The 15,204-nt window shown below is 41.4% G+C and overlaps 1 protein-coding gene across 2 annotated transcripts in view; it reads left to right on the plus strand.

Annotated features, from left to right (window-relative positions):
* Positions 1–15,204, plus strand: part of LOC115194110 (uncharacterized protein KIAA0232) — a 62,576-nt gene that overhangs the window by 10,870 nt on the left and 36,502 nt on the right. For both annotated transcript variants that reach the window (XM_029753490.1, XM_029753491.1), the window contains exon 2: positions 5,990–6,553. In XM_029753490.1, the coding sequence (XP_029609350.1) occupies positions 6,335–6,553 (219 nt within the window). In that variant the 5' untranslated portion in view covers positions 5,990–6,334. The remainder of the gene's footprint in view (positions 1–5,989; positions 6,554–15,204) is intronic.

Here is a 15,204-nt window from a genome sequence, read left to right on the forward strand (position 1 = left end):
GGCAGGATTGTGTCGAGGAACAGATCTAGGGAAGGGTACCAAAAAAATGTCTGCAGCATTGAAGGTCCCCGAAAACACAGTGGCCTCCATCATTCTTAAAAGGAAGATGTTTGGAACCACTGAGACTCTTCCTAGAGCTGGCTGCCCAGCCAAACTGAGCAATCGTGGGAGAATGGCCTTGGCCACTCTGGCAGAGCTCTAGAGTTCCTCTGTGGAGATGGGAGAAACTTCCAGAAGGACAACCATCTCTGCAGGACTCCATCAATCAGGCCTTTATAGTAGAGTGGCCAGATGGAAGCCACTCCTCAGTAAAAAGCACATGACAGCCCGCTTGGAGTTTGCCAAAAGGCACCTAAAGACCCTCAGACCATGAGAAACAAGATTCTCTAGTCTGATGAAACCAAGATTGAACTTTGGCCTGAATGCCAAGTGTCATGTCTGGAGGAAACCTGGCACAATCCCTACGGTGAAGCAGGGTGATAGCAGCATCATGCCGTGGGGATGTTTTTCAGCAGCAGGGATTGTGAGACTAGTCAGGATCGAGGGTAAGAAGAATGGAGCAAAGTACAGAGCGATCCTTGATGGAAACCTGCTCTAGAGCGCTCAGGACCTCAGACTGGGGTGAAGGCTCACCTTCCAACAGGACAACGACCCATAATTTTCTGTTACTGCATATGTTGATTACAGTAATTTACCATTATCATTCTCTGAGTGGAAATGTTATTTGCAGAGTTCACAAGTTGCTATACTTTTGAGAAACAAGTTTTGGGTTATTTCATACCATCTACACGTTCCATTTGAGCAATTGGCATGTGTCTGGTTTCTCTGTCCTGTTAATGTTGACAGAGCGCGCATCTTGAGCACGCATGGAAGGACCTGGTCTGCTACTCGCTAATATCAAATAAAGGAAAGTACTTTTTTTACCCTTTTTTTTTATTTTTTTTATTTATTTTTTTCATCTCGCACGGCAAGTCAACAAAGTCATTTATTTTTTTATTTTTACATCCATTCAAATTCTAATAGTTCCTCACAGTATTTGAAAAATCTTTCCAACACTCCCCCTCAATAATTGTCATCACTAATAAATAGGCTATAGAAATGTTGCGTTTGTTTGTTTATATTTTAATGATTGCCAATTTCATCTTAATACTATAGCATAGCTGTCCCCTTAATACTTTCCTTGCAGGGTTCGCACTCGGTGCTTGAGGTGCTCAAAGTACTTGAATTTGGCACTCTGAAATTCAAGTACTAAAATACCTTGAAAATGTAACATTTTCTCAAGCTGGTAATTGAAAAATACTTAAATTAAAATGATCAAATATGTTTATATGAAAAATATATTGGTCTTGCAAATTAATTTCCAGGCAGACTACCAAGTTTTATTTCCTCACGTGTTTCGCGCTCTGGTTGCCAGGCGAGCTCGCTCATTCCACTCAGTCACGCAGGTACAGAACTGACTGATTAGGCGCTGCAAAACATCACATCGACAGCTAAAATGCCTGGCAAATGTAGATTCAGTTTTGCCTGCAGGATACTGACGTTTGAATGGGTTTTGCCAGACCCAACCAGGGATTCAGTGGAGGAAAATGCTGTTTATGCACCTTTTGTTTGTGAAATAGATTGACTCATCTTTTTTATTTAGATAATTATCGTTTACCATCATATTGCGTTGCCAGCATTTATCAAAGCTCGGTAGGCTTCTTGATCTGAGTTCTAATCGCGCCTGCCTCTGCAAACGAGTGGAATCCTGAATGATTCATGTATACTCGTTATGTTCGCCTGCTCCCCTGGATTTGCCTTGTTAGCAGCGCGTTCATTCACCATGGGAAAACCATTCCCACGACAGTTTCACCTCTCAGCTTAACTACATCAGCCTAGATCTACAGTGGCAAGTAGCAGAGAGACGCTGCTCATAGTGGGATTTTTTTTAACAACCTTCAACTCCTGCGGTGTCAGACATCCCCCAAACATCCCCCCCCCCCGACTCTCAGAGAATGGGTGTACAACTGATATTTCAGTTGGATGTCTAGCTAACCATAGCTAGGTAGGCCAAGGGCTCTGGCTGTTAGCCAGGTAGCTAGCAATAACTAGCTGGCTAGCTAGAAGGAGGAAGTTAGAAGCTAACCTTGAACGGAGCCTGACCCCAGCAAGAGTAGTTCACTGAAATTAAGCTAGCTATAATCAAGAAGGGCTACTATAAGTTCTCATAACAAAATACATTTTCTTTACAGAGAGTAGTGAGACACTGGTGAGTCATGCTGCAAATGAGATGCAGAGAGAGGTTAGTAGTACTTGGGGTCCCTTACAATTTAAGTAGGTTCCACTAAGAGAATCTTTAATCTTATCAAAAACAACTTATTTCTCTTCAAATGGGTATAGAATACATTTGAGTAAACTAATGGCCTTTTACAATGTCAGAATTCCCTTTGTCATTATGTGTTGGGACAGCCTGTGGGACCTAAAATTAAGTGAAATATAAAGACAATTCAGTATTATATACACTGAACAAAAAATATAAATGCAATCATTTGAAAGATTTTACTGAGTTACAGTTTGTAAATCGGCTAACATCAGTACTGACTTACCACTCCTGTATGTAGTGAAACACTTATTATTGAGTAGAACTTGTAAGATAGTTTTATTTTTTTGTTCATGAGGTTGTGGCGATATACTGCCATCTGGAGGCGACTAGAAACAATTGCATAATAGGAACTATTACAAATTGATTGTCCTTGAAAATAAATATTAGTGCTTTGAAAAAGTACTTGAAAGTCCTTGTACGAACCCTGTCCTTGTCAATTCATTATATTGTAGCCTACTTTCAGAAAGCCTAAGGTAAGACTAGGTTTACTTTTTTTTTTTAAAGGAAAGTAGCAATATTTGCTCTTATCTGACATACCCCCGTAAAAGCACCCAGAGTGTGCCTGTGCGTTCTCTGATTCTCTCTGTAGGCCTATACAGTTGAAGTCGGAAGTTTACATACACTTAGGTTGGAGTCATTAAAACTCATTTTTCAACCACTCCACACATTTCTTGTTAACAAACTATAGTTTTGGCAAGTTGGTTAGGTCATCTACTTTGTGCATGACACAAGTAATTTTTACAACAATTGTTTACAGACAGATTATTTCACTTATAATTCACTGTATCACAATTCCAGCGGGTCAGAAGTTTACATACACTAAGTTGACTGCCTTTTAAACGGCTTAGAAAAATCCAGAAATTGATCTTATGGCTTTAGAAGATTCTGATAGGCTAATTGACATAATTTGAGTCAATTGGAGGTGTACCTGTGGATGCATTTCAAGGCCTACCTTCAAACTCAGTGCCTCTGCTTGACATCATGGGAAAATCAAAATAAATCAGCCAAGACCTCAGAAAAGAAATTGTAGACCTCCAGGAGTCTGGTTCATCCTTGGGAGAAATTTCCAAACACCTGAAGGTACCACGTTCATCTGTACAAACAATAGTACGCAAATATAAACACCATGGGACCACGCAGCTGTGATACCACTCAGGAAGGAGTTGCGTTCTGTCTCCTAGAGATGAACGTACTTTGGTGCGAAAAGTGCAAATCAATCCCAGAACAACAGCAAAGGACCTTGTGAAGATGCTGGAGGAATCGGGTACAAAAGTATCTATATCCACAGTAAAACTAGTCGTATATCGACATAACCTGAAAGGCCACTCAGCAAGGAAGAAGCCAATGCTCCAAAAAAGCCATAAAGCTAGACTACGGTTTGCAACCGCCCATGGGGAGAAAGATCGTACTTTTTGGAGAAATGTCCTCTGGTCTGATGAAACAAAAATAGAACTGTCTGGGCATTATGACCATTATGTTTGGAGGAAAAAGGGGGAGGCTTTGCTGCAGGGGGACTGGTGCACTTCACAAAATAGATGGCATCATGAGGAAAGAAAATGATGTGGATATATTGAAGCAACATCTCAAGACATCAGTCAGGAAGTCAAAGCTTGGTCGCAAATGGGTCTTCCAAATAGACAAATACCCCAAGCATACTTCCAAAGTTGTGGCAAAATGGCTTAAGGACAACAAAGTCAAGGCATTGGAGTGGTCATCACAAAGCCCTGACCTCAATCCTATAGACATTTTCTTGGCAGAACTGAAAGTGTGCGAGCAAGGAGGCCTACAAACCTGACTCAATTACACCAGCTCTGTCATGAGGAATGGGCCAAAATTCACCCAACTTATTGTGGGAAGCTTGTGGAAGGCTACCCGAAACGTTTGACCCAAGTTAAACAATTTAAAGGCAATGCTACCAAATACTAATTGAGTGTATGTAAACTTCTCACCCACTGGGAATGTGATGAAAGAAATAAAAGCTGAAATATATCATTCTCTCTACTATTATTCTGACATTTCACATACTTAAAATAAAGTGGATCCTAACTGACCTAAGACAGGGAATTTTTACTAGGATTAAATGTCAGGAATTGTGAAACTGAGTTTAAATGTATGTCCATTCAGACAGGCTACTTTTGGAATCTTTCTGGACTCAATTTGTTTAAATATGAATCAAACGCTCCTGTCATGATTTAGTCTTGTAACAGGCCTATTTTCAGTAGCTTAGGCTACATTGTTTCTCACATTACAGCATCCTTGCTTTGAAGAATGGTCGAATGACCGCAGCAGCAGGTTATACAAATATATAAAACATTATACAAATATAAAAGTGGGAGAAAACCCATCAGACGTTCGTTTGAATGGTTTTGTGCGTCGAAATAAGATCTGCATAAAGAAAATATAATGCAGAAAAGCCAAAGACAAGGTAGGCATATCTTAATTTTGACTCTGTTAATGTTGTCATAACAAAAATTTGACACATCCTCTCCAACCTGGCATTTTGTTAAATATTTGCTTTATACCTTGAATAATAATGAAATGCCTTGATAATAACGAAGGGTAATGGCTGGTTTCAAATAGGTTTTATTAATTATCATATCCATGTGTGCAAACAGAATTGTCATCTCCTCTTTTATGACCCCCGTGTACATGGGCCTGGCCAATTACCGTAACCTCAAATTGTGTGTAACCGGGTTGTACAGCCGGCAGCTGGCGCTAGTGGAACACATTGTAAAGGGTGTCTGAACTTCTTGATTGGGACTTGTTTAATATTTGGTTCATTTAATAAATGCTAGCTGCCATGACTGAATTCAAACGCAAGTTGATTTCTGTGTGTTCGCAGCTGGGAAGACTTAGCCAAATCCTTTAACCAATTAGTGGGGTTAGATGGGGACTGTCAAAATGCTGACTTTTTAAATTAAACATTTTTTTTTTTAGCTTACTCATTAAATGCTTTCACATTTTTAAATATGCATTTCTAAAATGTTATAGTTGGTTTGAAGGCCACTGAAATTTGGAGCTATTGGAGTTAACGTTTTGTCCCATGTACATTGTGTAATTTACTGATGGTCTCTAACTAGCCCCATAGGGCATTATGATCAGGTTGAGTGGAGCACAAATTAATGATTACTTGTGTGCTGCCAGCTGTTGTCATGTGGGCAGGATTGAAACCAAACCCAACCTTAATTTACGTTGTGATGACGTCACGACCACAAGTCTCACAACTCAGTTATGGACAAGACTGACTTTATGACCAAAATTATCCTATTTACACTTTGTAGTCAATTTTGACAGTATAATAAATGTTGCAGACTCATATCGATGCCACAGACTATTTTCTAAATTACAAATTTGTTTTTAGGAGCAGTTGCTCTTTTAAAAACCATCTGTGGGGACAGACCGCCTGTAGATATGGACTTGGGCAGGGTGGGAGATGAGGCCTGTAGTAACCAATAATTGAACAAGGTCAACAAGCCATTTTATGTTGAAGTATGTTGTGAGAAACTTCTTTGTGTTCTTTGTAAGTCTTCTAAGTCTAGGGCCTATATCATGGTTTAACAGAACACACCTTGTGAAACATTTTAAATGCAACACAGAGAAGTGACGCAAGTCTGTTTCCTCTTTCAGGTTGTGCCGGTGGAGTGAGCCGCAGCCCAACATGATCCCCTCCGATTAATGCGCAAACACGTCAAGTGTTTTGCCAAGCAGCTGATCGCTTTCATCAGTTATTAAAGCCATGCCTGACGAGTAAAGATCCCTACTTGCTCAAGGCAATAAAACATATATTTTTTAAAAACAGCCCCCTACATGTCTCTGCAAGTAGACTCCATCTTGTCCGTCCTGCTGGAGTAAATCCCCCCCCTTCCAGATAGGGCAGTAGGGCCTCTCTCCGCACCGCCCCACTACTGCCCCTCCACATCCACCTGTCACAATGCCGCTCCACCTCAGAATGGTCAACACCTCAAGATTCCCATGCGTCCAGTGAGCGACGGTCCTGCTCCTGTAAGCTTCTCGCGCCCCCACCCCCCAGTTGGCCCCCTGCCCACCTCTGAGATGTCCCTGCTCCACTCGCTGGGCCCAGTGCAGAGCTGGCTGGGCCAGGAGCTGGAGAAGTGCGGGATCGATGCCATGATCTACACCCGCTACGTCCTCAGCCTGCTCCTGCACGACAGTTACGACCTGCAGGATCAGGTGGGTTTCTAGCAGTAACAATGTCTTGTTAAACATGATGGTCTCTAGTTCCCCCACTTGGTTAAAGCAATATCAGTTCTAGTGATCATAACATTTTAAAAATAAGGGAAAAGAGATACCTAGTCAGTTGCATAACTGAATCCTTTCAACCAAAATGTCTTCCACATTTAACCCAACCCCTCTGAATCAGAAATGATAACAATGAATAACAAGGAAAGCCAAAGGCAGTGCCTAAAGAAATTATTCACACCCCTATTCCACATTTTTGTTATAGCCTGAATTCAAAATGGATTAAATATAATTATTTCTCTCACCCAACTACACAGAGTACACCATAATCACAAAGTGATAACATGTTTTTAGAAATGTATTGATAAATGAAATAGATACACTGTATACAAATGTTTGTGGAGACCCTTTCAAATGAGTGTATTTGGCTATTTCCGCCATACCCACTGCTGACAGGTGTATAAAATCGAGCACACAGCCATTGCAATCACCATAGACCAACATTGGCAGTAGAATGGCCTTACTGAAGAGCTCAGTGACTTTCAACGTGGCACCGTCATAGGATGCCAACTTTCCAACAAGTAAGGTCAAACTTCTGCCCAGCTAGAGCTGCCCCTGTCAACTGAAAGTGCTGTTATTGTGAAGTGGAAACGTCTAGGAGCAACAATGGCTCAGCCGCGAAGTGGTGTGCCACACAAGCTCAGAATGGGACCGCCGAGTGCTGAAGCGTTTGTCCTCGGTTGCAACACTGCCTCTGGAAGCAACGTCAGCACAACAACTGTTCGTCGGGAGCTTCATGAAATGGCTTTCCATGGCTGAGCAGCTGCACACAAGCCTAAGATCACCATACCCAATGCCAAGCGTCGGCTGGAGTGGTGTAAAGCTCGCTGCCATTGGACTCTGGAGCAGTGGAAACGCATTCTCTAGAGTGATTAATCACGGGTCACCATCTGGCAGTCTGATGGACGAATCTGGGTTTGGCAGATGCTAGGAGAAAGCTACTTGCCCGAATGCATAGTGCCAACTGTAAAGTTTGGTGGAGGAGGAATAATGGTCTGGGGCTGTTTCTCATGGTTCAGGCTAGTCCCTTTAGTTCCAGTGAAGGGAAATCTTAACTCTACAGCAAACAATGACATTCTAGACGATTCTGTGCTTGCAACAGTTTGGGGAAGGCCTTTTCCTGTTTCAGCATGAAAATGCCCTTCGTGCACAAAGCGAGGTCCATACAAAAATAGTTTGTCGAGATCTGTGTGGAAGAACTTGAATAGCCTGCACAGAGCTGTGACCTCAACCCCATCGAACACCTTTGGGAAGAATTGGAACGCCAACTGCGAGCCAGGCCTAATCTCCCAACAGTTGGTAATGTAGTGTATCTAATAAATACCCCTCAGTCAATACTCTGTAGAAGCACCTTTTGACAGCGATTACAGCTATGAGTCTTTCTGGATAATTCCTATAAGATCTTTGCACATTTGAATTGTATAAAATGAGCACATTTTTTTACATTTTATTCTTCAAGTTCTGTCAAGTTGGTGGTTGATCATGGCTAGACAGCCCATTCAAATCTTGCAATGTATTTTCAAGCCGATTTCAGAAAACTGTAACTAGACCACTCCGGAAATTAATTATTTTGGTAATAAACTCCAGTGTAGATTTGGCCAAGTTTTAGGTTATTGTCCTGCTGAAAGGTCCATTTGTCTGTAAGAAAGCAGACTGAACCATGTTTTCCTCTAGGATTTGTGCAAAACTCCCTAGTCCTTGCCGATGACAAGCATACCCATAAATGATGCAGCCACCACCATGCTTGAAAATATTAAGTGGTACTCAGTGATGTGTTGTGTTGGATTTGCCCCAAACATAATACTTTGTATTTAGGACATAAAGTACATTTCTTTGCCACATTTTTTAAAGTTTTACTTTAGTGCCTTATTGCAAACAGGATGCATATTCTGTACAGGCTTCCTTCGTTTTACTTTGTCATTTAGGCTTAGTAACTACAAATGTTGATCCATCCTCAGTTTTCTCATATCACAGCTATTAAACTCTGTAACTGTTTTAAAATCACTATTGGCCTCATAGTGAAATCCCAGATCGGTTTCCTTCCTCTCCGGCAACTGTAGACAATTTCAATTACTTTCACTGGTAAAGGGGACAAACTGAGAACTGAAATGACATTTGAACAGTTTACTCTCATTATTAGATCTTCAATATTCAAAGGATTGGTGTTTTGAATTTGGTCAAGTTTGTGTGTAAAAATTATTGTTAGCCATCAACAATAATAAGCCACCAGGTATAGACAACCGAGATGGGCAAACTATTGAGAATATTGAACTATTGAACATTTGTCATGTTTTTAACAAAAGCCTAAAGGATTGTGTGTATCCACAGGCGTGGAAGGAAGCTATAGTAATTCCACTACCTAAAAATTCTAAAGCACCCTTTGCTGGCTCTTAACAGCCGCCCAATCAAGTTGCTACCTGTTCTTAGTAAACTAATGGAGAAAATTGTTTTGAACAAATACAATGCTATTTTTCTAATAAGTTAACTACTGACTTTCAACTTGTACTGCAGTGACTCCGATGACTGACTGGCTAAAAGCTGTATTTTTAGATTTCAGTGCAGCCTTTGATATTATTGATCATAATTTGTTATTGAGAAAACTCACTTGATATGGCTTTACATCACCTGCCATCACATGGTTGGAGAGTTACTTATCCAGTAGAACTGAGTATTCTTCAATGGGAGCTTCTCTAGCGTCAGATACAGTGCATTCGACAAGTATTCAGGCCCCTTCCCCTTTTCCACGTTATGTTACCTTACAGCCTTATTCTAAAATTGTTGAGAGGGAAAAAACGATTTAATCTATCACACACAATACCCCATAATGACAAAGCACAAACAGGTTTCTAGAAATGTGGTAAATTCAATTGTTTGGACATGATTTGGAATGGCACACACCTGTCTATATAAGGTCCCACAGTTGACAGTGCATGTCAGAGCAAAAACCAAGCCATGAGGTTGAAGGAATTGTCCGTAGATCTCCGAGACAGGATTGTGTCGAGGCACAGATCTAGGGAAGGGTACCAAAACATTTATGCAGCATTGAAGGTCCCCAAGAACACAGTGGCCTCCATCATTCTTAAATGGAAGACGTTTGGAACCACTGAGACTCTTCCTAGAGCTGGCTGTCGGGCCAAACTGAGCAATTGGGGGAGAAGAGCCTTGGTCAGGGAGGTGACCAAGAACCCAATGGTCATTCTGACAGAGTTCCCTCTGGAGATGGCAGAATCTTCCAAAAAGACAACCATCTCTGCAGCACTCTGCCAATCAGGCCTTTTTATAGTAGAGTGGCCAGACGGAAGCCACTCTACAGTAAAAGGAACATGACAGCCCGCTTGAAGATTGCCAAAAGGACTCTCAGACCATGAGAAACAAGATTCTCTGGTCTGATGAAACCAAGATTGAACTCTTTGGCCTGAATGCCAAGCATCACGTCTGGAGGAAGCCTGGTACCATCCGTATGGTGAAGCGTGGTGGCAGCATCATGCTGTGGGGATGTTTTTCAGTGGCAGGGACTGGGAGATTAATCAGGATTGAGGGAAAGATGAACAGAGCAAAGTACAGAGCCTTGATGAAAACCTGCTCCAGAGCACTCAGGACCTTAGACTGGGGTGAAGGTTCACCTTCCAACAGGATAACAACCCTAAGCACACAGCCAAGAACACACAGGAGTGGCTTCGGGACAAGTCTCTGAATGTCCTTGAGTGGCCCAGCCAGAGCCCGGACTTGAACCCGATCTAACAACTTTGGAGAGACTTCAAAATAGCTGTGCAGCTACGCTCCCCATCCAACCTGCCAGAGCTTGAGAGGATCTGCAGAGAAGACTGGGAGAAACTTCCCAAATACAGGTGTGCCAAGCTTGTGGTGTCAGACCCAAGGAGACTCGAGGCTGTAATCGCTGCCAAAGGTGCTTCAACAAAGTACTGAGTAAAGGGTCTGAATACATATTTAAATTGGATATTTCCATTTTTTATTTATTTAAAAAAAAAAAATTGTCAATGTCTAAATCTGTTTTTGCTTTGTCATTATGGGGTATTGTGTGTAGATTGAGGGGGAAAAAAACAAATTCATCCATTTTAGAATAAGGCTGTAATGTAACAAAATGTGGTAAAAGTCAAGTTAATCTAATGTTTTTACAAATGATTTGTCACTTGTCTTAGAAGAAGCTAAAATGACTGTATGCTGACGATTGCACACCACATCAGCACCTACAGCCAGTGAGCGCACTGAGACTCTTAGCAAGGAGTTACAGTTAGTGTCAGAATGGGTAATAAACTGTTCTGAAATACATCTAAAACAAAAGCAATTGTATTTGGTTAAAAGCATTCTCTTTGCCCTAAACCGTTGAAGAAGTTGAACTCCTAGCATTGGATAGTCAGTTATCATGGTCAAGTCATATTGACAAAATTGTTGTGAAGATTGGGAGAGGTAGCCTATGTCTGTATTAAAAACAATATGCGGTTTTGAAACAGATCAACTGTACCATATTGATGTCCGGTAATAATTAAACTGTTAACCTCTCTGGGATCGTTCGGGACGCCAGCGTACCTTCTCGCCAACAGCCAGTGAAATTGCAGGGTGCCAAATTCAAACAGAAATCTCATAATTAAAATTCCTTAAACATACAAGTATTATACACCATTTTTAAGAGACTTCTTGTTAATCCAGCCACGGTGTCCAATTTCAAAAAGGCTTTACGGCGAAAGCACACCATGCGATTATGTTAGGTCAGCGCCTAGCCACAGAAAACCATACAGCCATTTTCCAAAGAAGGAGAGGTGTCACAAAAGTCAGAAATGGCATTAAAATGTATCACTAAGCTTTGATCTTCATCGGATGGCACTCCCAGGACTCGATGTTAGACAATAAATGTGTGTTTTGTTTGATAAAGTTCATCTTTATGTCCAAAAACCTCATTTGAAAATGGCGCTTTATGTTCAGAAATGCATTGTCTCAAACAAAACATCTGGTGAAAATGCAGAGAGCCACATCAAATTACAGAAATACTCATCATAAACATTGATGAAAGACACAAGTGTTATACACTGCTCAAAAAAATAAAGGGAACACTTAAACAACACAATGTAACTCCAAGTCAATCACACTTCTGTGAAATCAAACTGTCCACTTAGCTGTGGCAAGAAGGTTTGCTGTGTCTGTCAGCGTAGTGTCCAGAGCATGGAGGCGCTACCAGGAGACAGGCCAGTACATCAGGAGACGTGGAGGAGGCCGTAGGAGGGCAACAACCCAGCAGCAGGACCGCTACCTCCGCCTTTGTGCAAGGAGGAGCAGGAGGAGCACTGCCAGAGCCCTGCAAAATGACCTCCAGCAGGCCACAAATGTGCATGTGTCTGCTCAAACGGTCAGAAACAGACACCATGAGGGTGGTATGAGGGCCCGACGTCCACAGGTGGGGGTTGCGCTTACAGCCCAACACCGTGCAGGACATTTGGCATTTGCCAGAGAACACCAAGATTGGTAAATTTGCCACTGGCGCCCTGTGCTCTTCACAGAAGAAAGCAGGTTCACACTGAGCACATGTGACAGACGTGACAGAGTCTGGAGACGCCGTGGAGAAAGTTCTGCTGCCTGCAACATCCTCCAGCATGACCGGTTGGGCGGTGGGTCAGTCATGGTGTAGGGTGGCATTTCTGTGTCCGATTTTCAAAAAGGCTTTACGGCTAAAGCACACCATGCGATTATGTTAGGTCAGCGCCTAGCCACAGAAAACCATACAGCCATTTTCCAACCAAGGAGAGGTGTCACAAATGTCAGATATAGCGTTAAAATTAATCACTTACCTTTGATCTTTATCTGATGGCACTCCCAGGTCTCCATGTTAGACAATAAATGTTTGTTTTGTTCGATAAATGTCATCTTTCTCCAAATACCTCCTTTTTGTTTGCGTTTTAGTCCAGTAATCCAAATGCACAAAGTCCAGACGAAAAGTCAAAAAAGTTCCATTACAGTTCGTAGAAACATGTCAAACGATGTGTATATAATCAATCTTTAGGATGTTTTTATCTTAAATCTTCAATAATATTCCAACCGGACAATTCTGTTGTCATTAGAAAGGGAATGGAGCTCGCGCTCCAACTAAAGGCTTTCAGCTGAGCCACCTGCTTTGAGTGGTCTTATTCTCTCCCCTTTCACAATAGAAGCCTGAAACAAATAGAAGCCACAATAGAAGCCTTAGGAAGTGCAATCTGACCCCATAGACATTGGATAGGCAATCAGACAACTCAGATTTCCCACTTCCTGGTTGGATTTTTCTCAGGTTTTTGCCTGCCATATGAGTTCTGTTATACTCACAGACATTATTTTAACAGTTTTGGAAACTTTTAGAGTGTTTTCTATCCAAATCTATATGCATATTCTAGCTTCTGGTCCTGAGAAACAGGAAGTTTACTCTGGGCACGCTTTTCATCCAATCTTCCCAATGCTGCCCCCTATCCCAATGAAGTTAACCTGTTATGGATAAGGGGCAGTATTTTCACGGCCGGATAAAAAACGTACCCGATTTAATCTGATTATTACTCCTGCCCAGAAACTAGAATATGCATATAATTATTAGCTTTGGATAGAAAACACTCCAAAGTTTCTAAAACTGTTTGAATGGTGTCTGTGACTATAACATAACTCATTTGGAAGGCCAAAACATGAGAAGATTCTGTTCAGGAAGTACCCTGTCTGACCATTTCTTCCACTTCTTGATTATCTCTATCCATTACAAAGGATCTCTGCTGTTACGTGACACTTCCTACGGCTTCCATGGGCTCTCAGAGCCTGGGAAAAAGCTGAATGACGTAATTCAAAGCCCTGGCTGAAACACACGAGCGCTTTTGCTAAGTGGTCTATCAGCGGACAAAGGGCTTCATGCTCGTGCACGATACGACACCATGATTTTATTCTATCGTCTCTGAACGGATTCAACGACTCCTGGTCGGAATATTATCGCTTTTTTACGAGAAAATGATTTTAAACAGCGGTTGACATACTTCGAAGTACGGTAATGAAATATTTAGAAATCTTTTGTCACGAAATGCGCCATGCGCATGACCCTTATTTACCATTCGGATAGTGTCTAGAACGCACGAACAAAACGCCACTGTTGGAACATAACTATGGATTATTTTGGACCAAAACAACATTTGTTATTGAAGTAGAAGTCCTGGGAGTGCATTCTGACGAAGAACATCAAAGGTAATCAAACTTTTCTAATAGTAAATCTGATTTTGGTGAAGGCTAAACTTGCTGGGTGTCTAAATAGCTAGCCCTGTGATGCCGGGCTATCTACTTAGAATATTGCAAAATGTGCTTTCACCGAAAAGCTATTTTAAAATCGGACATATCGAGTGCATAAAGGAGTTCTATATCTATAATTCTTAAAATAATTGTTATGTTTTTTGTGAACGTTTATCGTGAGTAATTTAGTAAATTCACCGGAGGTTTGCGGGGGGTATGCTAGTTCTGAACGTCACATGCTGGTTTTGATATAAATATGAACTTGATTGAACAAAACATGCATGCATTGTATAACATAATGTCCTAGGGTTGTCATCTGATGAAGATCATCAAAGGTTAGTGCTGCATTTAGCTGTGGTTTTGTTTTTTGTGACATTATATGCTAGCTTGAAAAATGGGTGTCTGATTATTTCTGGCTGGGTACTCTGCTGACATAATCTAATGTTTTGCTTTCGCTGTAAAGCCTTTTTGAAATCGGACAGTGTGGTTAGATTAACGAGAGTCTTGTCTTTAAAATGCTGTAAAATAGTCATATGTTTGAAAAATTGACGTTTTCGGATTTTAGAGGAATTTGTATTTCGCGCCACGCCCATCATTGGATATTGGAGCAGGTGTTCCGCTAGCGGAAAATCTAGATGTAAGAGGTTAAGAACAAATGTATTTACATTGACTGTCTACCAAGAGGCAATAGGATGCCTGCGGGGAGGGGGGCTAGTATTAAGAATGTAGGACAAAACACACATCACAACAAGAGACAACACTACATAAAGAGAGGCCTAAGACACACAGCACAGTAGCATCACATGACAACAACATGGTAGTGACACATGGTAGCAGCACAAACGTGGTACAAATATTGTTAGGCACAGACAATAGCACAAATGGCAAAAAAAGTATAGAGAACAATGCATCATGCGAAACAGCCACAACTACGAGTGTCCATGTTTGAGTCTTTGAATGAAGAGATAGAGATAAAATGGTCCAGTTTGATTTTTTGATTTATTTATTTATTTTTTATTTTTTTGCATCTCGTTCCACTCGCTAGCTGCAGCGAACTGAAAAGAGGAGTGACTCAGAGATGGGTGTGCTTTGGAGACCTTTAACACAATGTGACTGGCAGAACGGGTGTTGTATGTGGAGGATGAGGGCTGCAATAGATATCTCAGATGGGGGGGAGTGAGGCCTAAGAGGGTTTTTATAAATGAGCATCAACCAGTGGGTCTTGCAACAGGTATACAGAGGTGAGCAGTTTACAGAGTAGTATAGAGTGCAGTGATGTCTCCTATAAGGAGCATTGGTGGCAAATTTGATGGCCGAATGGTAAAGAACATCTAGCC

Source organism: Salmo trutta, chromosome 5 (genome assembly GCF_901001165.1).
Source record: "Salmo trutta chromosome 5, fSalTru1.1, whole genome shotgun sequence".
NCBI lineage: Eukaryota > Metazoa > Chordata > Actinopteri > Salmoniformes > Salmonidae > Salmo > Salmo trutta.